A 25,728-nucleotide genomic window follows, 5' to 3' on the forward strand; every position below is an offset into this window, starting at 1 on the left:
CTCCCAAATCAGATTGGAGGCTGGTGTTGCCATCCGGTCTCACCAGTCCTCAGTCAAATCGTCCAACCCATGCTAGCATGGAAAGCGGACATTAAACGATGATGATGATGATGATGATGACTATGCACATCCAAACTGGCTTTTGTTGTCTTCTCGTTTCGTTTTTTAATGCCCTTGGATTAGCCTATATATATATATATATATATATATATATATATATATATATATATATATATATATATATATATATATTATATATATATTATATATATATTATATATATATTATATATATTATACATATATATATATATATATATATTAAAGAGAAATAAAAATGAAAATGCCACTTTTGAAAAATATTTTTTGGGGTGTTTTAATTAATTTACTTTACATGTTTCGGTTTTTTTGAAAAACCTTATCAAAAATGAGTATAAAATATGTGAGAAGTGAAGAGGGCTATTAATAAAATAAAATTGGAATTAAAATTAAGAATGACATTCATAGTTTACTGTTATTTCTTGCATGCGCACGTGATCCTTTCGTTCCCTTTTGAAAGCATGGTAATTCCAAATCACTGTGATAATAGATTACTACTATCTGTTTTTGTATATTAAATAGTGGTCAAGACTTTTTTTTGTAGGAGTGGTTGTGCAAGAAATAACAGTAAACTATGAATGTCATTTTTAATTTTAATTCCAATTTTATCTTATTAATAGCCCTCCTCTCTTCTCACATATTTTATACTCATTTTTGATAAGGTTTTTCAAAAAAACTGAAACATGTAAAGTAAATTAATTAAAACACCCCAAAAAATTTTTTCAAAAGTGGCATTTTCATTTTTATTTCTCTTTAATATCTACTTACTCGTGTGGTACATTTACAAATTTTTTCAAATATATATATATATATATATATATGTATATACACACACACACATATATATTATGTATATAATATATTTAATGCATAATTACTCAGTAGACAGTGATAGCCAAAAAATAGAAAGAAAATTTTAAATTTATTCTTTCTGCGTAACCTGGTACCAAATGGTCCATGGTCTGGTATGGGTCAGTGGCTTGGTGGTTGGGGATGTTTAGTGTTGTTGATTATGATATTGAGGAGTGTGATTGTGATGATGATGAGGACAAGGAGATAATAATGGTGAATGACCTCAGTATAGTAACAAAGAAGATTACACAATGATGCCAACGGTGAGGTACTTACCTGTACCAATGAAGAGAATATCATATTTTCGACCATCCACTGCTTGGTACTGTGGATGTACGGCAACTCTAGTGAATCTGTAACTGCAAAAAGAAAAGTAAAAAAAAAAAATCACTAAGTATAAGAATCTAACACGGAAACTGATGTCTGTAAACCATAGTTTGCAGCACAAACACGCAATTAAGCCTCTATATGATGATGCTTAACTTGCTAGAAATAGCAGCAAATGCCCCCTCAAATCTTGAAAACAATAAAAGGGATGGTTAGAGATGTACATAAAAAGATGGCTAGCAAGTACTTGACTGGTACTCTATTTTATGAACCTCACATGGATGAAATGCAAAGCTGACCTTGGTAGGATTTGAGCTCAAAACATAAAGTGCTACAAATAATAATAATTATAATTCCTTTCTAGTTTTGGTACAACTTACTCCTTCTTTATTCTGAAGCAAGGAGTAAGCTGGTTACATCAATCTCAATGTTTGACTGATATTTTAATTAATCAATCCCAACAAGATGAAAGGCAAAATTGAGCCCTGATGAGATTTGAACTTGCAATGTAATGAGTTGGAAGAAATGACACTAAGCATTTTCTCTGACCAATGGAAAACTCTACCAAGTTGATGCCTTTTAATACTAAGGATTTGATTTTATTGGCTGGAAGAGTTCAAACTATTGGAGACAGCGCTTTAGATAAAATACCTTAGGATATTTGGTAAAAGTTCTATGCATTCTGAGTTCAAATTCTATCAAAGCTGACTTTACCTTCAAGAAAATAAAGCAGCAGTCAAGTTGTGGGGTTGATGTACTTGACTGTTAACCTGTACCTCTATGCAATGGACTGACATAATACAGTAAAGCCCAAATGCCTCCACCCTCAACCCATGAGATACAAATGTGGGTGCACCAGCTGAAGTATACTGCTAACACATCAACATCTCTCTGAATGCAAATTCTATTAATAGAAATAATACAACATCAAAAGAGACTTCAAGAAATAAAGGCCTCTGGTTTAAATCCAATCAAGGGACCCATTTGTAAATCATAAAATTACTGTTTGCAGCAAGGAACATTTATTATAAATGCATGTTTGAAAACACATGATGGTTGCAAATAAGCATTGTTCATTTCCCGTACTCAGTGAAACTATGTCTGGCCACAGGAAAATATTATATAGGTTGGAGCTGGTACAGAAAGGGCATCTGGCTGTAGAAAATCTACTTTAACAAATTCAGTCTGACCCATACAAGCATGGAAAAGTGGATGTTGAAATGATGGTGATGATGATGATGACAAAGATGATTGTGGGAGATTCTTAATTGGAACGGACACCATCCTCTTAAAAATGAATTAATTGCCATAAGCAGAATAATTCAATGGAAGTTTATTGTTGATTCTTTTTTTTACTTCTTTCTTATTTATGTAAATATCTAAATCCCTAATATGAGGGGTTGTTAATGAGATTATCATCTTACAAACTATTGACTTCATCAGTAGTGTGTGTGTCTACACTGCATTTTCAGTTAATTTGATTTCCAATGGCTAATGTCATTTATTCATTAATAGCACTAATAATCACATTAATGATAATACAATAACTAATTGCTTGATGCTAAATTTACAAGACCATCTGCATACTCATGAACAATAAATAAAAAATATAATGAAATCAACAACAAGGAAAAAAAGAAAGAAAAAAGAAAAAGGAAACTTACTTGAAGCCAGTATAAACCAAAATCGGTTGATCTCCAAGACTTGGTACAGCATCATTCATTAGAGGATGAGACTTGATGAAGTTCAGTGTTTCATCATCAATTTGCTTTGAATTTTGTTGGCACTGAATTTAGAAAAAGTAAAAAAGAATGTAAAAAAAAAAAAAAAAAAATTCATTTCATTTTTAGGGAAAATTTAAATATTTTAATTGGTTTGGAAATCAGGCGACAACAACAACCACAAGAGTTAGAAAATCTACAACAGTGATGATTATATAATGACGTCTGATTAAATTCATAAAACCAATTGTGGAAGACAATAGTTGATTCCATTCACCAAACCCAGAATATTAATCATATTAACTTTAACGACTGAAGACGAGTTTCACTGTGGTAGGATTAAACTAATTTCTGCTTTTGGCCAACGAGGGAGAATCTATACAATTGCTTGAGCTGCTAGAATTAAGGACCAAATCCATCTGATATCTCGACCAACCATCTTAAAATATGGTGGGAAGGATGGCACACTGAATAATGCAGTTCTAGACAAAATGTCTGCCAAAAAGATTTAATCAAAATGTTTTGATGACTGGAATCCCTTTGATTATGGGTCTTTTGAATCTAAAAACAACCGGCTAATTAGTGGGTGGTATTAACTTAGTATTCCCCACTACCTTAACAACACGAAGAACAAGAACAACAATGGTCATGAAGATGATGATGGTTTTTGCTTGACTAGAACTACAGTTTCAGACAAACAAGCTGCGAGAAGGAATACTTGAAAAACATTGATTGCACCTGATCACCAGTGAGAAATCCAGGCAGAGTGTTGCTAATGTTTACAAATTATCACTCACATCATCATTATCATTTAACGTCTATTGTCCATGCTGGCATGGGTTGGACAGTTTGACTGAGCATGCCAGCTCAGTTAAATTTTTTAGGGGGAAGGGGATAGTTAATTTCATCGACTCCCAGTGCTTAATTGGCACCTGTTCCATTGACTCTAAAAGGATGAAAAGCAAAGCCAGCATCAGAGGAATTTGAACTAAGAATGTAAAGATCTGGAAGAAAAGCTGCTAAACATTTTGTCTGGCACAATAATGATTCTGTCAGTTTGTTGCTTTAATAAGAACAGCGGCAACGACAACAACAACAATTCCTTAGATTGGCAAACTTCCACACATTTTGTTGGGAAAGATATTGATTAAGTCAGTCCTTCTACTTGAATGGGATTCAGTTTTATTGACCCCTACTACATCCCAGAAAGTATTGAAACATTGCAGGATTTAATCTTTGATGAAATTAAAATAATAAATCATTTCTTACCGCTTCCGGGTGAGGATTTGGAGTCTCATCTTTGCTGACTGGCAACCAGTTGTGGCCTGCTGATTTCTGACCCTTGAAACGACCCTTAAATGTCTTGATGACTTGCTTCATGGAAAATGCACAGACAGCCGAAGCAGGGGCACTATTCCTGTGAGAGAAGGAGCAAAGACAGAAATAAAAAAAAAAACAAAAAAAATCAAAGGTGTATGAAGGTGGGAGAGGAAGATGAAAATATTAAAAGAGATGAACTGTTAGAATGATGAACAAAGAATATGGTAACAGAAATCAATATATATGGTATAGTTGTACCATGACAGACGTAGTGTGGGAGAAATGTTTCTAGTGAGGTCAGTTAGCAACTTGGCTTTGATGCCTGGTTGAAGTTATACCTATTTGATACAAAATAAAGTTAACTCTATCTTTCAAGCTGGTGCTGGGGTATTTACTGAATGTGATGTCCATTATAACAGCATTTATAAAAAGCTGTGTATATACCATAGAATATTTTTCCCCTGCCAAATGTGATTAAATGTGGTCTTTTATCAGAACAGCTTAAATCACTTTTATCTCTTTAGAAATTAGTTCTATGTGAATCTTCAGAAAATCAATGTTAGATGATGCAACATTCCTGTCAACACCACAGCACAAAGCAGCAGGAATGTAGTAGTGGAGATGGAGCTGATGTTTCTAATATGAAGACATGCAACTTCTCCTCGCCTTACTCCTCCTAGTCGTTGATTTATAATGTTCACTCATGCCTCTCCATCAACAACACCCTGACATGGGGCTGCTTACAGAGGGCTGTAGTCACAATATCTCCTTGTGAGTCTCAGTTCATTATAAACTTGTCATTAGCACCTTATGTCCATGTTAATATATTGTGACATCTCTTTTCAAATAAAAATGAAATAAACAAAATAAACAAATGAAAATAATATACAACACTCACTCGGGTGTATTGAATATTGCGTAAAAGATATCATGACTTTTATCAAATTTCCTAGAGGAGATATGGTTCCCGCTTAAGACATTAGTTGCATGTTCTGAAATGATATTAAAATACGAAATAAAAAAATACATTGCATGTTATTTGTATGCTTCAAAAATACATCATATCACAGCAATATCATAAAAGAATCCCTAATCTCGTTCTGCAACATTCAAACAATATGACCTTATGTTTATGTCATAATGATATAGTAATACTGTTATATAGTGACATATTATCACATCTTATAAATATTACAAGATTCTAAATTTTTATATAGTAACACTCTCATATTTTAGCACTTCATAACATTAACAGCCTCTTTATTATAAACATGCAAAATAATAAATTCGTTAATTAACTTCATTATATGATAACACATTTCATTGTAGCATAAATTCTGTTTTTGTAACCATATCACTGAGTATCATCACCATCATCATTTAACATGTTTTCCATGCTGGCATGAATTGGATGGTTTCACCAGAACTGGTAAGGCAAGGGGCTGCATCAGGTTCCATTGCCTGTCCTGCATTGTTTATATGGCTGGATGCCATCCCTCACGCCAACCACCTTACAACATGTACAATGTGCTTTTTCCGTGCCACTAGCACTATTGAGGAAGAGCAGGGGGCTTCTTTATGCTAGATGATTGCAGATGGGAGTGGAGGTTAAGGTATGAGAGCTGGAGTGAGGTAGAGCAGGAGTGAGGTAGAGCAGGTTCTTGTTGTTGGAGAGCTACATGGCTACTAAAATTTAGGAGAGAGAGTAAGAATGAATCAGGAGTATCTCCAAAGAGATATGAAGTGGTGACGAAGTGTCCCTGGTGGAAGTTCAGGTACAAGTAGAAGTCATTCCAAGTTCTTCACAGATAATAGACCAGCAGAGTGTGGTGATTATAAGTGTAAAGAAGCTTCTAAAAAAACAAACAAAAGATCCATTTTGGTCATCGATGACCATTGGGATTGCACTTAGAAAGTTCCCCTCCGAGGAGCAAGTCTGGGCAAGGCTGTTTATGGAAGACCACGCATACCAGCCTTCCCACTCCACGCCACTAATGTCATCCAAGGGAAAAGCAAAGGTCAATACAGCTTGGCATCAGTGATGTTGCAACTCATTTCTACAGATGAGTGGACTAGAGCAACATGAAATAAAGCGTCTTGCTCAAGAACACAACACTCAGCCTGATCCAGGAATCGAACACACAACCTCATGATTGTGAGCCCGTCACTCTAACCACTAAGCCAAGATATGTTGCCTTATATTTGTTACTATTTAGTAGTATGTGTGTTTTAATGCACAAAATCAGCTTTTTTATTGTACTTCATTGTGCATTTTTTTTCTTATTTAAGAGCTCATTTAGGTTTTTGCGACTGATATGGTATTTTGTATTCTAGTATGAATCTCAGCCCTTAAAAAGTAGTATCTATGTAAAATTTGACCCCATAAATCTAATAAAAATATGACTTTTTTATAACTATATGTAATAATGATGTTGCAACACTTGCTACAATATAGTGATATTCTAACAATCAATAGCATAATACATATTAATAATCAAAATATGTTTCAACTTTATAATATCCTAATACTTGATATTTATAACATTTTGTGGTATAACTACACTTGTTCAGCTTTTTAATAGCAAAATAAAAAATTACAATAGTTTCATAAATTTTATATCAATTTTTCATACCTTCATCATACCATCACATTTGTTTCAACACCAAACTCTTAAGGTTAATTATATTAAATACATTTATGATATCATAACACTCATTTTGATATTACAATAGAATATCTAAAGATTTGATGTTATAACAGGTTAGAGTATATATCATTTACTTAAAACCTGATAATCCTCACACTTGGCATAAAATTACCGTATGATATCATGTTATAACACTTACTAGCTATGTTATGAGGCAAGTGATATTAACATTTTATGATAGCACAACACTAGTTCAAGTATTTAATGAGAGAAGCAGATGATATGCTTCCACCAGTTCTCATAAAACTTTATGGCATTATAGCCCTGGCTTTAATATTGCTGTAATCCTTACACATGATACTACAATACATTATACCATAACACTTGTCCCTAAACTGTGATATCTTTAACGTTTTACTGTCATATTGTTTTATCACATTGATGTATTTTAACATCATAACTATCTAAATATTTTGATATTCTTTTACTTTATACTGAGTAACACATTCTAACACTATCTCCATGCTGTGCTAATACTGTGATATCACAACATCAACTTTGATCATAATGATGTCACAACACACACTCAACCATTTTGATATCCTAGTACTAAATAGACAGGGTATGTTTAAGTGAGGGTGCATAGCTCAGTGGTTAGAGCATCAGGCTCACAATTGTAAGGTAGTGAATTCGATTCCCTGACTAGCTTTATGTTGTGTTCTTGAGCAAGACACTTTATTTCATGTTACTCCAGTTCACTCTTTTGTAGAAATGAGTTGCAATGTCACTGGGGCCAAACTGTTTCAGCTTTGCCTTTCCCAACCTTGTGCCTCAGAGAGTAACTTTCTAGGTGAAACCCCATGGTCAGTCATGACTGAAGGGGATCTTTACCCTTCTTTTTACTAAACAGATACTCAACAAGAAGCCAGTTCAAACTCTTTTACAGACATGCAGACTATGCTGCTGGTCGGCAGATGACTCAAATAGACAATGAGTAAGCCTCAATGTGATCATTTGAACTTCTAGAAACAATAAGCAAATTACTTTCAGACTACAATCTACCAGTTTGTAAAGAACATATTAGATACTGTAGTTTGAGGAATACAAACAAATGTGATAGCTATGAGATGAATGCCCTTAATTATAGGCTTGCTTGATTAGGGATACACTTAGGGCAAAATACCTTCTTAGTATGATGTTTTCTATAGGCGGATTAAAAGTAAAAGACCACTTAAAACATTCTGAAAGGATATATCAACATATTTTTAAGAAGAGAAAGCAGTAGTAACTCACCAACTTCATTGAAGTAAAATGGGAATTCTCCTGGAATTGAGCAATTTAACCGTGCTTTGTAGAAAGTTGTCCAGATTCCACCTAGTGACCTCAGACCTCCTTGATCTGCTTTACAAACTCGAGCGATACGAGAAAAAACCACCTAGTATAGAACAAAACAAAGGTTACATAACAATGAAGTCTTGAAATATTCAAATCTATACATATATAGCTGTAAGGACGTATTCAACAACAATAATGAGCAAATATCTTCAGTATTTTAACCCATTTATTACTGTGTTTATTTTGAGATCTCTGTAAATATAACAAAGAATTTAGTAAAATAACTTAGTTATCAATTAGGAACATAAATTGTGACTAAGGTGTGGTGGAAGATTTTAATTCAAAACTTATGAAAACAAGACATTTGTACTACAGAGCCAGAACCAGTTTCAGCCAGGTTGATACTGAAAGGGTTAAAGCACCAATCAAATATCTTCAAATCTTAACTGCATCATAAAGTGACCTTGCTTTTCAAGTGAATCTATATTTTGGAAATTTTGAAACATAAAATCCAATTCTACTCCTTTTGTCAAAATAAAACACCCACAGCGTTTCTGCAGTGTACTCCCCTTCACCTTCTGGCTAAAGAAATCAAGACAATACAAAACAAATTTCAGTACATTCTATTAAGTATTTGTTCATTCATTCAGAAATTCTTTGAAATTCATTTGTGCAAATATGTTTTTGAAGGATATCTTTCTTTCTTTCTCTCTCTGTTCACAATACATGGTTTTGGAGGCATATGTCAGAAACTATGCAAATGCACTATCTATCCTTGCACTACCGACCAGCTGCGGCTACACATGTCTAAAATAGATCTTCTTACACTAAAACCTAGTTTCATTAAACAACTGCAAATGTCATTTCAATATTGAGGAAAGAAGATGAAAAGAAGGGAAGAGAGAAAGGAGAGGGAAAATATATTGAAAGTACATAGAAATGTATATATATATATATGTGTGTGTGTGAGGGTGACTGAGAAAGAAAGAGAGAGAGAGAGAGAGAGAGAGATCATGTGTGTGTGTGTGTGTGTGTGTGTATGAGAGTATGCGTTTGTAAATTTTCAAGTAAAAAGGAAAACAAAAAAGGAATTTTTCATATTTATCTATTTTGCCTCTTGATGGAATTTGATGAAATACAAAATAAGTAGCTTAAAGAAAAATTCTTCAATATTTTGTTGATGAAATTTATTTTACAAAAATTGTAGTATTTTGCAATGGGCTTTGTTACCACTATTTTTACATTAATTATTTATTTATGTACTGTATATCACACACACACTCTCTCTTTCTCTCTCTCTCTCTCACACACACATATATCAAGATTTTGAAAACACTTTAATGATTTCTAACCCGGGGAAACTGAAAGGCAGAGTCAGCTTCACCAGGATTTGAACTAATAATTAAATGCTTTATGTTCAAACAGGGCAGATTTGGTCTCTCACACCTACCTTGCAATGTCATTCTAAAACTAAATGATTACATCATCGAAATCTGAAAGCTCCAAGATAACACATGGTTCATTGAAGACAATTACCATTAACATCATCATTATCATTTAGTGTCCACTTTCCATGCTAGCATGAGATGGACAGTTTGACAGGAGCTGGCTAGGCAGAAAGACTGCACCATGCTTCACTGTTTTGGCATGGTCTTCACAGCTGGATGCCCTTCATAACACCAACCACTCGGCAGAGGGACTGAGTGCTTTTTATGCGGCACCAATACAGGCAAGGTCAGTATTGGCATGGTTTTTTTTTTTTTTTTACAGCTGGATGCTCTTCCAAATGCCACCCACTTTACTATGTGGACTTGATTTTTTTTTATGTGGCACCAGCACTGATACAATATGACTAACTAAGTATTACATTTCATAAAGTAAGCTAAATGCTAAGGGGTTACAGCATCACCAAAGCAGTTAGAAAATAAAATAAAATAAGAAGTAAAAAAAAGTATGATAAAATAATATACCTTCCCACAGTTTATGTTTTCAACAGCTGCTTCTCTATAAATGAAATAAACTTTATCGCCATATGCAAAAGTGCTGACAAAGTCAGGTTCTGGAAAAGAAAGGATAAAAGAAAAAAAACATTAGTCAACATTATTATTGTAGGTGATAGTGGGTTTTTTTTCTTTATTGTCCTCATTTGTTTCAGCAAGGTGTAATAAGTCGGTATTACAGCGACTGTGTGGCAGTCTTCCTACCATCACTTTGATAACCAAAGAATGAAGAAACATATTATGCTAGGAATACCCCCTCCCCTACCAACTCCACTCCACCCCTGCATGGACATACAGGAATCAGCAGACTGAGAGTTCCATATATCAATCAGCTTGTGGAACATACTGGATATCAGGTTCAGGAAGTGAAAACTGCTACGGAAAACCACGACATCTAGTATGGAATAGTTGTATTGATTCAGGTAAATTGTCCAATCAGATAGATAAATTCAGCCACTTAGGATAAAGAACCCTAAGTCTGAGAATAGATAAGTATTTAAGTTAAAATCATTAGTCTGACAAAATATATTTTGTTTCACCTATAGCTCTTCAGGAATTCCTTAAAAGCCAAAGGTGAAACAAAGTATAGATTATCCGACTCAGACTAACAATTATGGGTTAAATGTGTATGTATGTTTATGTATATATATCTACATCATTTGTTTAACATCTACTTTTCTATGCTAAAATGTGTTAGATGGGGACATATTTGAAGCAGGATTTTATGGCTGGATGTTCCGCCTGTTGCCAACACTTAAACGTTTTTCAAATAGATTTCTTTTTCCACAGGTCTTCAAAAGTGCAAAGTGATTGGGTATGATGTTAAAGAATTTAAATGCATCATCATTTTACTCAAGCAATATCATAGGTTATCAACATCCATGCACATTCATATGTACATGCACACACATATATAATAGGCTTCCTATAGTTTCTGTTACCAATTCATTCACAAGGCTTTTGTCAGCTTGCAGCTACATAGTAGAAGACACTTAGCCAAGATGCCACAAAGTGGGACTGAACTCAAACTATATGATTACAAAGAAAACTTCTTCACCACATAGCTATGCCCGAGCCTACGTTGGATTTATATATCTATCTATCTATCGATCTATCTAAACTCATACACATATACAAAACATTTAATTTGTTTTTGTGTGTAAATGCATGTATGTCTCCTTTTTGATATGTCTTTTGAATTCTTCTGATAAAGAAATTGGGTTTTAACTAAAAGAAACAAGTTTTCTTCACGAAGACGGAAGAGGAGAAAAGACAATAAGAACAACAACTGTGGAAAACCCACATGTTGAAATTCAACAACCCCGTATGTAAATTATGTATGTGTGTGTTGTGTGTGTGTGTGTGTGTGTGTGTGTGTGTGTGTGTGTGTGTGTGTGTGTAAGTATGCATATATAATGAATGCACAGCTGAAATGTTATGATGAACAAAGAACGAAAAATGAAACAAAACATGAAAAAATGTGAAATACAATAATGGACAAGGATTTGATGGAAATGAAGACAAAAAGTAAAAAAAATAAATTACAGAAAAATATCAAATAAAATCAATGAAGAGAGAAAAGAGAGAGAGAGAGAGAAAGGTGGGGAAGTGGTGGTGTGAAAGAGAGAGATGATCTTGAAAAATGAAAAAGAGAAACAAACTTCTTTACCATTTAGCCATCTGGAGTCATGTTGTTCTGTACGGATCATCTCCCTAAATATTAAAGGATCCCGACCGGATGTATCTGTAACCGTGGCAGTAAAGAGATGGTTGTCTGAAAAAAGAAAAAAAGAGGAAGAAAGAAACAAATGAAAAAAAAAGAAAGAAAGAACATGAAGTAAAAAAAAAAAAAAAGATAATTGGAATTGTAGTTGTTTGGCAAGTCAATTGATCTGGTATTGATCTGAGATGAAACTAAAACAGTTTATACATTGTGAAAAGAGACATGATAGCTATTTAAAATACAGATATACTGCTACATTCAATTTTGTTTTTTTATATTATATATATATATATATATATATATACACACACACATTTTTTTGTGATGATAGTATTATATACTCCGGAATATCAAAGGTTTTCCATTGTACATCTATTCCACTGACACAATTCCAGTGCATCAATCGTAATTATAATAATGAGGAGGATGGTGAGGATGAGGGGGAAGCAAGTGGAAGTTCATGGAAAAAAAAAACGCAATGATCATGTTGTTAATGATAATGTACAACTACTCATGTTTCTCACATGCTATATATGATCCTAAAAAAAAAAAACAAAAAAAAAAAACAGAAAATATATTGATTATTTGGAGAGTTGAGTGAGAGGGCAGCTTTAATATTAAATAAAAGCATAAATTCTGTTTACTGAATACCTTTTTTTTTTTTACCTGTTTATATATTCAAACGATACTATTACTATTTTGTTGCCATCCATCATTTCAACAGTGTTCCATGCCTGCATGGGTCACATGAAATTCAGTTAATGTAGAATTTCTATGGGTGGATGCCTTTCCTGTCACTAATGCTCATCCATTTCTGAGCAAGTTAATATGTATCCTGGTCCTTCAAACTGCAGGCGGGGCAGATATGCTTTCAGGGAGGAACGCAAAGGAACAACATTGCCTTTATGACAGTAGTGTTCATTTACTATTAGTGGATGATGTCAAGAAACAAGATGAGGAGACACACACACACATATATATATAAAACTATATATCTATATATATATATATATATATATATAAAACTATATATCTATATATATATATATATATATATATATATATATATATATATATATATATACATACACACACACTGTTAAGTGGTTGACATTAGGAAGGATATCCAGCTGTAGAAATCATGCTAAAGCAGGCATTAGAGCCTAGCAGAGCCCTCTGACTCATCTGTTCTAGTCAAACCATACAACTGATGCCAGCATAGACCCCCCTCCCCCCAAAAAAAAACAGGATACTAAATGATTACACACACACACACACAAACACATAAAAGAGGCTTCTCTCAGTCTTGCAAACCATATCCCCTCATAAAGGCTTCATTTAGCCCAGGGCTGTAGCAGAAGACACCCAATGTGTCACACAGTGGGCACATAGTAGATTTCTATTCAGTTGGGTGGCTGTTCCACAATACCAGTGAATGTTTTATTCACGGTTTCCAATATTGAATCCAAATTATTACATCCACTGATAGAAATAACTCTAAATTTAGCATAATTTCTACATAAACATATGAAACATTAATGCACCACACAACCTCTTAACTCAACCATCCGAACGTAAAAATACTGCAAATAAATGAATAAGTGATAATACTAGTATAATCATACCTAATATAATTAACCATGATGATAACATAACTAGCAGTAGATCTAGGAATGAAGTTAATAAAAATCTAATATAACCATAAACAAAATAGATAATTTTACTGAGAGTTGGAAAAATTTAATAAAACTAGCAAATGAAATTAGTGATTCTAAATCTCTTCAGAGTGAATAAGCAACTAGAAAGAGATAAAAACCATAACAAAATAGAATATATACAAAAAAAAGTCTAATGATAATGTTGAATCAAATAGCTATGACAGGTGTAATACTAATATACAAAATCCTGAACAGTAAGATAGTAACTACAGCTCCTCCTCATATACGTCTTCCTTCCTTTCTTTATTTTCTGATAAATTTAAACTAACAGTCTTTTTCTTCTTCACTGCTATAAAAAAGATTATTCTCTTAAGTCTGTACAGTTGTATCTTACAACTTAATTACCTGCTGCTGGTAAATAATAGTGGATTGAATTATCATTTTCTTCTGAAGACCTGGCATTTCGATATTATCAGGCAATCATCTACATAATGATTACTAATATTTGTTAGTGAAACATCTGTAAAGACTATATAATCTATGATGCTATAATAAAAAAGATAAACCAACTCTGTTTTATTCTACTCTCTGATATATTCTAAATTATTCTAATGTACATAATATCAAAAAAGAAAGAAAAAACAAATGAAGGACTAATAGGGTTTAATATGCAACTGAAATTTGGATATACAACGATTTACATGAAGTTCTAAAGATTGATTAACTGTTATGCTACCTTATTCAAAATAGCAATTCTTCAGGACATCCTAGAATTTAACAGCCTTCTGTGCAGTTTAATGGCTCTTTCATGATGTAGTTACCTTAGTTTCAATACACAGTTTAAGATTAAGTCACTTGCAAGTCAAATACAGCTTCAGCATCATCATTTTTAATTTAACATGTTGTTCATGCTGGCATAGCTTAGATGGGATATCCCAGTCTGAATCAGAGGACCATATTTCACTTAGACATCTCAAACAATGGCTGGATGCTCTTCTTAATACCAACCAATTTACAGAGTACTGGGTGCATTATATCAAAGCACCCGTAATGGAGAAGCTCACATGACCTTGGCAAGAATAAAGTGTATTCTTGATCCTATGCTCAATTTGCTAATCACTTTACAGTGTATTGAATATGTTTTATCGGGTCACCAGCAATAATGAGGCTACCTTATAACTTACAAGACTAAGGAGACTCAACTCTTTTGACTGGGAGAATAGAAGAGAGGGTAATGATAGAAACTGAGCTTGATACTTTTGCATGTAAACCAGTCATATCAAGTTAAGATATTCTACGTGATTTCAGTTCAAATTGGCTAGATCCTGCCTCTCATACCTGCCCTACAATATCATTCTAAAAATAAACAACCATATCATTGAAATCTCAAAGCTAAGAGATAACGCGGGATAAATTCAAACCAATGTGAATAAATAAGCTTCACATTTGACGGTAGTCTGAATGCTGAAGGGTTAAAATGAGATGCTGAGGAAAGTAAAAGGGTGATAAGAAGAACAGAAATTTATGTGTGTGTGTGTGTGTGTGTGTGTGTGTGTGTGTGTGTGTGTGTATCTTGCTGAAAAAATTCTCAATGAATAGGTGAATCAAGCAGAAAAATACCATGTGGCATATATTCATTGAACCAGTAAATGGCCCAGAGGAAACATAACGAATGAGAGTAGGATTCATAAGAGCATAAGTAATATACACACACACACACACACATATATATATATATACATATATATATATATATATATATATATATATATATATATATATATATATATATATATATATATATATATATAAAATGTATATAATACACACACACGTGTGTGTGTATACATATATACATACATATGCATCCACACAAAACAGGAAATGTCAAAAATACCCTGTACCAAGTGAAAACTCTTTTACCATTTTGGCTTAGCAGAAAGCAGGATTTGAGTGACAGGACCATAGTCCTCAATTTATGAAATCTGAGAAATATTTCAAAATTCTGGAGATGTTAAGATTATGTCAAACTTGGAAAAGCAGCCTGCTAATCACTTACCTACGAGTATTGCCGTGCTGTTATGCTTTGGGTCAAATGGACATTTTCCAACTCCATTATATTCGTAACGAGTAACATAACTGCCATGCTGTCAGAAAATGGAAGGGTAGGAAAAAAAAACTGAATAAGATATTTAATTTCAAGAAATATGTGTTTATGTATACATATACATGTGCGTGAATGCATGCACATAGATGGATATATATGTATTCACGCATATAGATACGCACTTAAGTTATTGTATGTATGTATATATATATTTATAGATAGACAGAAGAATAGATAGATTTATACATACACAAAGAAACCACACACACATATATACACACACACACACTCATATATACACATTCATACACACGCAGAGACATGCGCATACACATATTTACATACACACACACAGACGTATGGAGATCTTTGGTATTTAAATGCATTAAGATGATTCACTTCCTTATTGATGCATTATTTCCCATGACCAGAATTTAACTGGTTAAGGATGTATGACAGGAACACATCACATCCTCTTATGAAATTGTAATAAATTCTGACAATATTCTGTCACTGATCTGGCATAAACAAAGAAGAATATAAATTTTCTTTTGCAGGAATAGCTAAATGGTTAAGAAATTTGGTTTGCTGCTAAATGGTTCTGGATTCGATTCCATCACTCAGCACTTTGGGCAAGTGTCTTATACTGAAGCCACAGGTGTTTGACCAATGTCTTGTGAGTGGAATTCGGTGGAAGGAAACTGTGCGGAAGACTGTTGAATGTCTTTTGCTGATGTATGTGAACAAAAGATGTCAACATCATCGAGAAAAATTAAAAACAAGCCCTTTCATATAAAAATACCCAGGGTAATATTTGTTCAGCCACTATGTTAGGACAATGTTTTGTCATTCCCACCATCAGAAATTGCTTGATACAGGCACAAGGCCAGCAGCTTTGAGGGGTGGGGCTAAGTCTACCTCATCAACCCCTATATTTGACCAGCATTTTCGTTCACTGTTCCCATAAAGATGATGAAAGGCAAAGTTGACATCAGCTGGATTTGAGTTTATCACATAAAGAACAAGTCCTGCCATCAGGAATGCAGTCAACCCAATGTTGGTTCTTTGGATATCTATAGCTAATGGCACAATAGTTCACCAAATTTAATACAAAATAATTAAACAAATAAAACAAGCTATTGAGCATATCTGTAGCTGACTCAAAGTCAGAATTTTAATGAGCAAGTGTTCAATGGTGCTACATCATCCTGTTCTTGTCTATGTGAATGGCATAGCTATTTTCACTTAAATAAGGAGGATTTTGAACTTCTGTATCTCCTTCATTTATAAGAATACTATGCAAATATTCTTTTAAAAACTTTTAATTTAATTTTTCCAAAATTTAATTGTTTTCCATACCTACAGTTGAAAAAGTTTCAATGACCGAAATCGGTACTGAAATGTTTTTTATAAAATTATTTTAACATTTTCTACCTTCACTTTTTTTCCATATACATATATATATATATATATATATATATATATATATATATATATATAACGTAAGCTGAGTTAGTGGTTATATCTATACCTAGCCAAGGATAAACCTCTGTACCTGGCTTTCGTTGACATGGAGAAAGCCTTTGACAGGGTCCCCCGATCCCTTATCTGGTGGTCAATGAGGAAACTTGGGATAGAAGAATGGCTAGTGAGAGCTGTGCGAGCCATGTACAGAGATGCGGCCAGTAAGGTGAGGGTTGGAAATGAGTACAGCAATGAATTCCGGGTAGAGGTAGGGGTCCACCAAGGTTCCGTCCTCAGCCCCCTATTATTTACCATAGTCCTCCAGGCAATCACAGAGGAGTTCAAGACAGGTTGCCCCTGGGAGCTCCTCTATGCTGATGACCTTGCCCTAATTGCGGAGTCACTATCAGAACTAGAGGAGAAGTTTCAGGTGTGGAAGCAAGGTCTAGAATTGAAGGGCCTTAGAGTCAACCTAGCTAAAACCAAAATCCTAATAAGTAGGAAGGTAGATAAAACACAAACCCCTTCAGGTAGATGGCCCTGCTCAGTATGTAGAAAAGGAGTAGGTAGTAACTCTATAAGATGTACCCGGTGCAAGCTATGGACACATAAGAGGTGCAGCAACATCAAAGGCAGGTTAACTAGCAAGTTAGTTTTTGTTTGTGGCAGATGTTCAGGTGCAATAAAGACTGCAAACAAACAGGAAACAACTTCTATCTCATTCCAGGGTGAAAAACTAGAGGTAGTCGATAGCTTCCGCTATCTGGGCGACCAAGTTAGTAGTGGGGGTGGGTGCGCTGAAAGTGTAGCTGCTAGAATAAGAATAGCCTGGGCAAAGTTTAGAGAGCTCTTACCCCTGCTGGCGACAAAGGGACTCTCACTCAGAGTAAAAGGCAGACTGTATGACGCATGCGTACGAACAACCATGCTACATGGCAGTGAAACATGGGCTGTAACTGCTGAGGACATACGTAAGCTCGCAAGGAATGAAGCCAGTATGCTCCGTTGGATGTGTAATGTCAATGTGAATACCCGTCAGAGTGTAAGTATCTTGAGAGAAAAGCTGAACATTAGAAGCATCAGTTGTGGCGTGCAAGAGAGACGATTGCGCTGGTATGGACATGTGGTGAGAATGGAGGAGGATAGCTGCGTGAAAAAGTGCCACACCCTAACAGTTGAGGGAACCCGTGGAAGAGGTAGGCCCAGGAAGACCTGGGCTGAGGTGGTGAGGCAAGACCTTCGTACATTGGGCCTCACCGAGGCGATGACTACGGACCGAGACCTTTGGAAATGGGCTGTGCGTGAGAAGACCCGGCAAGCCAAGTAAGATCGTTGCCAGTGCCCCTGGACTGGTTCTTGTGCGGGTGGCACATGAGATGCACCATTTTGAGCGTGGCCGTTGCCAGTACCGCCTGACTGGCTCCTGTAGGATTTTCGAGCGAGATCGTTGCCAGTGCCCCTGGACTGGCTTGTGCGGGTGGCACATAAAAGACACCATTTCGAGCGTGGCCGTTTTCGTGCGGGTGACACGTAAAAGCACCCACTACACTCTCTGAGTGGTTGGCGTTAGGAAGGGCATCCAGCTGTAGAAACTCTGCCAAATCAGACTGGAGCCTGGTGTTGCCATCCGGTTTCACCAGTCCTCAGTCAAATCGTCCAACCCATGCTAGCATGGAAAGCGGACGTTAAACGATGATGATGATGATGATGATGTATGTATCTTTCTGTCCATGTTTGTCCCCCATCACTATTTGATAACTGGTGTTGGTGTGTTTACATCTCCAAAACATAGCAGTTCAGCAAAAGAGACCAATAGAATAAGTACTAGTCTTGAAAAAATATGTCCTACAGTCAACAAAAAAAAAAAAAAAGAAAATCAAGGCAGTGCTCCAGCATGGCTGCAGGGAAGTGATTGAAACAAGTAAAAGATAACAATTTACTGAAGCAAAATTCTTCCTATATCAATGTAATGTGAGGTGCATCTCCAGCTTTTGTTAGGAACCTCTGTTCAAAGAATTTGTTGGCATGAAATACTGAAGCAAGACACTCTGGTGGAAACTACCACCAGAGCCACAACAAGGCTGCTCAATCTGATACAAAGAGCAGCAAGACCATTCTCTCATAGATGTTACCATTTTAAAAAAGAAAGACACGTTAGATAATGTAGTAGTCCTAGATACACTAAAATCTGAATTAAAACAGGTTAGGAATAGCTGGATTTCTTTCCATCACAAGTTTACTCAATTCCAGCTGACCTGGGGCTAAACAGTTGATGCCTCATGTGAAAGATTTTCAGTTAAATATCAGAAGCTAATTAAACATAGAATTACACAGTGCTTCAACTGACCTAAGCAAAAGGCTGCAAAAGTACACAGTGTCTGCTTGTAGTGGATCTAATTAAAGCAGTCTGGATCAGTGAAATGTTAATATAGGGCAAATGGATTTGTTTAAAATGACAAACTGTGATTCAAGATATCTATCATAGGCTGAGATATGCCACACAATAAAAAAATAAATAAGTAAATAAAAACAAGAAACCACAACTTACCTCAATATCATAGGACCGACAAATAGGCTTAAATGCATTGGTGCCACAAACAAACAAATTCGTCTCATTAAGGGCAATAACACGTATGTAGTTCTGACAATTCTGTTAATGACATAATAGAAGGTAATATTTACATAATTATTATTATTATTAACATTATTATTATTATATGCACATTGTTATCATTACCACCAACCACAACCATCATTATTATTCAATATCTGTTTTTCCTTGCTTTCATGGGTTGGATGGGTCTTCTCCAGCACAACATCTCACTATTTGTTGTGGTCTTTTGTCATTTCTCTTCTGCAACTCTCTTCTACTTCGATTGCTAGGCACTTCTGTAACCAAATATCATCCTCGAAATGCATCATGCATTTGTACCAGCACAGTCTTCTCTCTTGCACACTGCATCTAATACCTTTCCCATCCAACTTTTGATTCAGCTCATTTGTATTTGAACATTCAGGCACACTAACATTATACATTATAACATGTTTACTTTATATCTTTCCAGCTTTTATTAACAGCCTCTATATTCAATGGCAATGTTCACTATGATGTAACAACACAAACTGTATACATGCATCATAAAATTATATCCTTCCTTCATTTGGAAAAGGAATCCTTTCATTGCTAGTAGAAGCAATGATAGTTCCTGGCTCTTATGCTCCTAGAACTATCAACTGTTAATGTAGTAACCTCGGAAAAAAGTCTTTAACAATTACTTCTAGGGAACCCTTAAGAATTTGAAAATTTATTCCATAGGCACTCTCAGCACAAACTACTTCTGTGCATCTATTGCATATGATGTCCTTTTACACCTGTAATTCCACATTACGCTCGGGAAAAATACAATAACCAGGAAGGGGCTGAGAACAACAGCTGTATGATAAGTTGTTGTTGGCACTCCATCGCTTACAACGTCAAGGGTTCCTGTTGATCCGATCAACGGAACAGCCTGCTCATGAAATTAACGTGCAAGTGGCTGAGCACTCCACAGACACATGTACCCTTAACGTAGTTCTCGGGGATATTCAGCGTGACACAGTGTGACAAGGCTGGCCCTTTGAAATACAGGTACAACAGAAGTTGTGGTGAAAGAGTACAGCAGGGTTCGCCACCATCCCCTGCCGGAGCCTCGTGGAGCTTTAGGTGTTTTCGCTCAATAAACACTCACAACGCCCGGTCTGGGAATCAAAACCGCGATCTTATGACCGCGAGTCCGCTGCCCTAACCACTGGGCCATTGCACCTCCTCTATGATAAGATATGCACACTAAATTCATCACTAAATACATTGCTCTCACCTAACTGACAGTATCTCTGTACATGTTTCACAAGCCATTCAGCTATTCCAAGTTCTCTTAACAACAGTCAGACTACAGAGTATTGCACTCAGTTAAAAGGCTTTCTACAGCTCAGTGACTTGCCCCTTAATTAAAAACTTCTGCAATTGTCACTTAAAGAAAGGAGCATCAGCGGTATCAAGTCCTGCGGCAAATTTGAAATGCATACCATGGCACGTAAAAACACCCACTACGCTCTCAGAGTGGTTGGCATTAGGAAGGGCATCCAGCTGTAGAAACTGCTAAATCAGATTGGAGCCTCATGTAGCCATCTGGTTTCACCAGTCCTCAGTCAAATCGTCCAACCCATGCTAGCATGGAAAGCGGACGCTAAACGATGATGATGATGATGATGTATGTATGTATATATATGTATATATATATACGTATATATGTATGTATATATATGTGTATATATATATATATGTACATATATGTATATATATATATGTATATATATATATATATATATATATATATATATATATATATATATCTGTATATGTATATATATACACGTATATATGTATGTATATATATATTTATATGTATATATATGTATGTATATATATATGTGTATATATATATATATGTACATATATGTATGTATATATATGTATATATATAAATTTTATGAATGGAGTAAAACGCATATGTTAACTGCATACTTTTATTTCCATATGCGTTTTACTCCATTCATTAAATTTATATTTACTCAAGTACCCAACATATCTAGGAGTTTCTACCTCATAAACAGGAGTTACACCACAGACATTTTGTGATCTTTGCTACCCTGGTATCTATTAACCAATTTATTTTGTCCGAGTTATTTATTAATTAGGAGAAAATAAATACATATAATAAAATATATGTATCATCATCATCATTGTTTATCGTCCGCTTTCCATGCTAGCATGGGTTGGACGATTTGACTGAGGACTGGTGCAACCGGATGGCTACACCAGGCTCCAATCTAATTTGGCAGAGTATATGTATATATATATATATATATATATATATATATATATATATATATATATTTATATATGTATAAATATATATATATATATATATATATATATATATAGATATATATATATATAGATATATATAGATATATATAAATATAGATATATATATATATATATAAATATAGATATATATATATATATATATATATATATATATATATATATATATATATATAGATATATATATATATATAGATAGATAGATAGATACACACATACTTGAATGTACAAAAGAGAGAACGTGTTTTATTTATTTGTTTGAAACTAGAGAGTCAATTTGTCATCAGAATGATTTACATATAGGAGGAAGTTCTGCATGATCACAGAATGAATCACCTGTTCGGAACAAGCATGTGAGTGTAGAGACACACAGGTGTGCGTACATGCACGCACGTGCACACACACACACACACACACACATACCTGAGACATCCAAGGTCTCTCTGTTGTCATTTGATCAGATGGAAATCTCCCTTATATCACTCTCCAGCATTGGATAACGTTGTGCTGGCTGGAGGGCTTTCAATCATAAATCTGCTCAATCAGAGTTGATTTGAGGTTAAACATCAACCATCAACAACATACAAATTCATATATATATATATATATATATATATATATATATATATATATATATATATATATATATATATATATGTTATTACTATTATCATTATTCTACTTGTTTCATGGTGTATTGCACACTGCTGCATGCCTGGAGGGTTCCAGTATCATATCACTTTTTTTTTCCATCCATAAAGGTGCTTGTTCCTTGCTCAAAATATCTGTGTGTGTTTGTGTATCTATGCAGATGCATTAGTGAGTGTGTGCCTGTCTGTAAATATGTTTGCATCAATTGATAAATGTCATTTAGGTGGGAAGGTAGCCAGGTATCAGAGGAAAGTGACTGTTTGAACTCTTGGTATCAACTATCTCTTGCCTTTCACACACACACACATATATATATAGATAGGTAGATATGTATGTATGCCAATCTATCTATCTATCTATCTATCTATCTATCTATCTGTCTGTCTATCTATCTATCTGTCTGTCTGTCTGTCTGTCTGTCTGTCTGTCTGTCTGTCTGTCTGTCTGTCTGTCTGTCTGTCTGTCTGTCTGTCTGTCTGTCTGTCTGTCTGTCTATCTATCTATCTATCTATCTATCTATTTATATATATATATATATATATATATATATATATAGACAAAGTATAGAGGTTTAGTTCACAGGTGATCTAAACGATTAGGTATGCTAGCTTCCAAGGTTATAGCCGAGATGGTAGTTATGGAGCCATTGCAGATTTCCAATGCACCGGATATATAATAATTAAAGAGGACACCAAACATTAAGTCAAGGCAAACAACTCAAGTTGTATACATTATTATTATTATTGCACCTATGCTTTTGTTTCTACAACATTGGAAAGCTGAACGCTGAACTTTTATGCTTCATTGTTCTTCTTTCTCTCCAACTCCTTATGTTTTACTCTTTTCCTCTATGTCGTCATCCCATATATACCTTTCTCATTTTCCCTATTTTTCCCTATTTGTCTCCTATGACAGAATATCCTATACTTGGGGATATCCCAGAAACAACTGTAAAACTTTAAATTTTTTTCCAATGATAATATTATATATATACACACACATATGTACATAATAAATTATGTATATATATATGTATGTTGACCAACAGAAATCTGCTTCAACAAATTTTGTCTGACCCATAAGGGGCATAGAAAAATGAATGTCAAAACAATCATCATCATCATCGTCGTTTAACGTCCGCTTTCCATGCTAGCATGGGTTGGACGATTTGACTGAGGACTGGTGAAACCGGATGGCAACACCAGGCTCCAATCTAATTTGGCAGAGTTTCTACAGCTGGATGATAATGAGTATATATATATATATATATATATATATATATATATATGTTTAAATGTCGATGTGAAAGCATTCTTTATTATCTTCAACAAAGAAGCTTTTTAGAAAGGCAAAAAAAAAAAACACCATGGAATTTTACACTGCTGCAATTTTTTTTTTTTTTTAAATATGATCTACAAAAATGCAGCTTTTATCATGGAGAGCAGAGTATGTATCTGTACCCTATGAGAGTATAGGAACCAAAGGTTCAAGAACTGTTTTCTATAAATAAATACGATAAAATTTCAAGATTTTCTTTCCTGTTCCATTCCTGTTTACCCATATATAAAGTGAAGCCGATTCTTTACATATTCTGAAGTCATATTAGTGGTATCTAATAAGTCTTGTGCTGGTGATTTTGAGAGTCTGGCAAAGTGGTTAGAATTGTCAAAACATGGAATGAATAACTACTGTCTGTTGTTAGCTGAGTAGCAATGTCTGGCCATTTAGAATAAAAAAAAAACAAAAAAAAAAACACAAAGTCTGATAATGAAAAGTAGTAGTTGTAGTAGTAGTAGTAGTAGCAGCAATCTTTATTATTATTTTAATGTCTACTTTTCTATGATTGAACAACAGTTATTTCAAATTTCTGGTTTTGCTGATAATACCACTAGAACATGAAATGAAGGTTTGTAAGTTCAATCTTTACCCAAACACTTGTTCATTAAAAAAGGCAACCATGGTCAGGGTTATCAATGATCAAAATTATAATCAGGCTATTTTAAAATGAGTACTTTACCCACTCAACCCAACCGAATAATAATAATGATAAAAAAAATGAAACCCACAAACATTAACAGTCTCAAAATTATTCTCATCACTCCTAATTCTTTACAAATAACTTTCTCAAATCATCTCAATTTTACTTTTAGACAATATTCAATATGCTTCTGTAATTTGTGTGTGTGTATTATATATCATCATCATCATCATCATCGTCGTCGTTTAATGTCCGCTTTCCATGCTAGCATGGGTTGGACGATTTGACTGAGGACTGGTGGACCAGGAGGCGACACCAGGCTCCAATCTGATTTGGCAGAGCTTCTACAGCTCATCATTATTATTTAACATCCACGCCAAAACTGACCTCGCTTGTGCGAGTGCCACATAAAAAGCACTCAGCCGACTCTACGGCATGGTTGGTGTTAAGTAGGGCATCCAGCCATAAAAAAACCCTTCCAAAACAGACAGCAGCAAGGCGCAGGCTCCCCCACTGGCCAGCTCCTGTCAAACCATCTCACCTGTGCCAGCATGGAAGGAAGACATTAAATGATGATGATGATGATGATGATGAATCTCATCCTCTCAAACAGAATTGGGAAAGTCTTTGAGCTATGTGGAGAAATGACTAATAGAAAGATCTGAGATAGTTTTTACTCTTATTTCACAGAAAAGGTTTTGCACTCTGCAGCAGGTGTTGATATAGCATTGCTAGTATACCTGAATGAAAAAAAAAAAAAAAAAGCTATTTAGAATCTTATTCACCTAAACCACTATTTCCAATTAAGGAAGATTATTGCAGTGAATTAATTCTCTTTCAAGAATTTGGTTAGGTTTTTTTTTTTTTTTTTTTTTTCAGCTTTTATTAAATCTTTGTACTTCTCTGTAATGTTCGTTCA

At 34.6% G+C, this 25,728-nt stretch overlaps 1 protein-coding gene across 7 annotated transcripts in view; it reads right to left on the reverse strand.

Annotated features, from left to right (window-relative positions):
- Positions 1-25,728, reverse strand: part of LOC106872300 (semaphorin-1A) — a 407,407-nt gene that overhangs the window by 53,459 nt on the left and 328,220 nt on the right. For all 7 annotated transcript variants that reach the window (XM_089348635.1, XM_014919257.3, XM_089348636.1 and 4 more), the window contains exons 5-13: positions 19,802-19,903; positions 15,742-15,829; positions 11,971-12,075; positions 10,272-10,360; positions 8,260-8,401; positions 5,217-5,310; positions 4,268-4,415; positions 2,942-3,063; positions 1,227-1,309 (exon numbers count right to left, since the gene is read on the reverse strand). In XM_089348635.1, the coding sequence (XP_089204761.1) occupies positions 1,227-1,309; positions 2,942-3,063; positions 4,268-4,415; positions 5,217-5,310; positions 8,260-8,401; positions 10,272-10,360; positions 11,971-12,075; positions 15,742-15,829; positions 19,802-19,903 (973 nt within the window). The remainder of the gene's footprint in view (positions 1-1,226; positions 1,310-2,941; positions 3,064-4,267; positions 4,416-5,216; positions 5,311-8,259; positions 8,402-10,271; positions 10,361-11,970; positions 12,076-15,741; positions 15,830-19,801; positions 19,904-25,728) is intronic.

This window comes from Octopus bimaculoides, chromosome 3 (genome assembly GCF_046866305.1).
Source record: "Octopus bimaculoides isolate indiv1 chromosome 3, ASM4686630v1, whole genome shotgun sequence".
Lineage (NCBI taxonomy): Eukaryota > Metazoa > Mollusca > Cephalopoda > Octopoda > Octopodidae > Octopus > Octopus bimaculoides.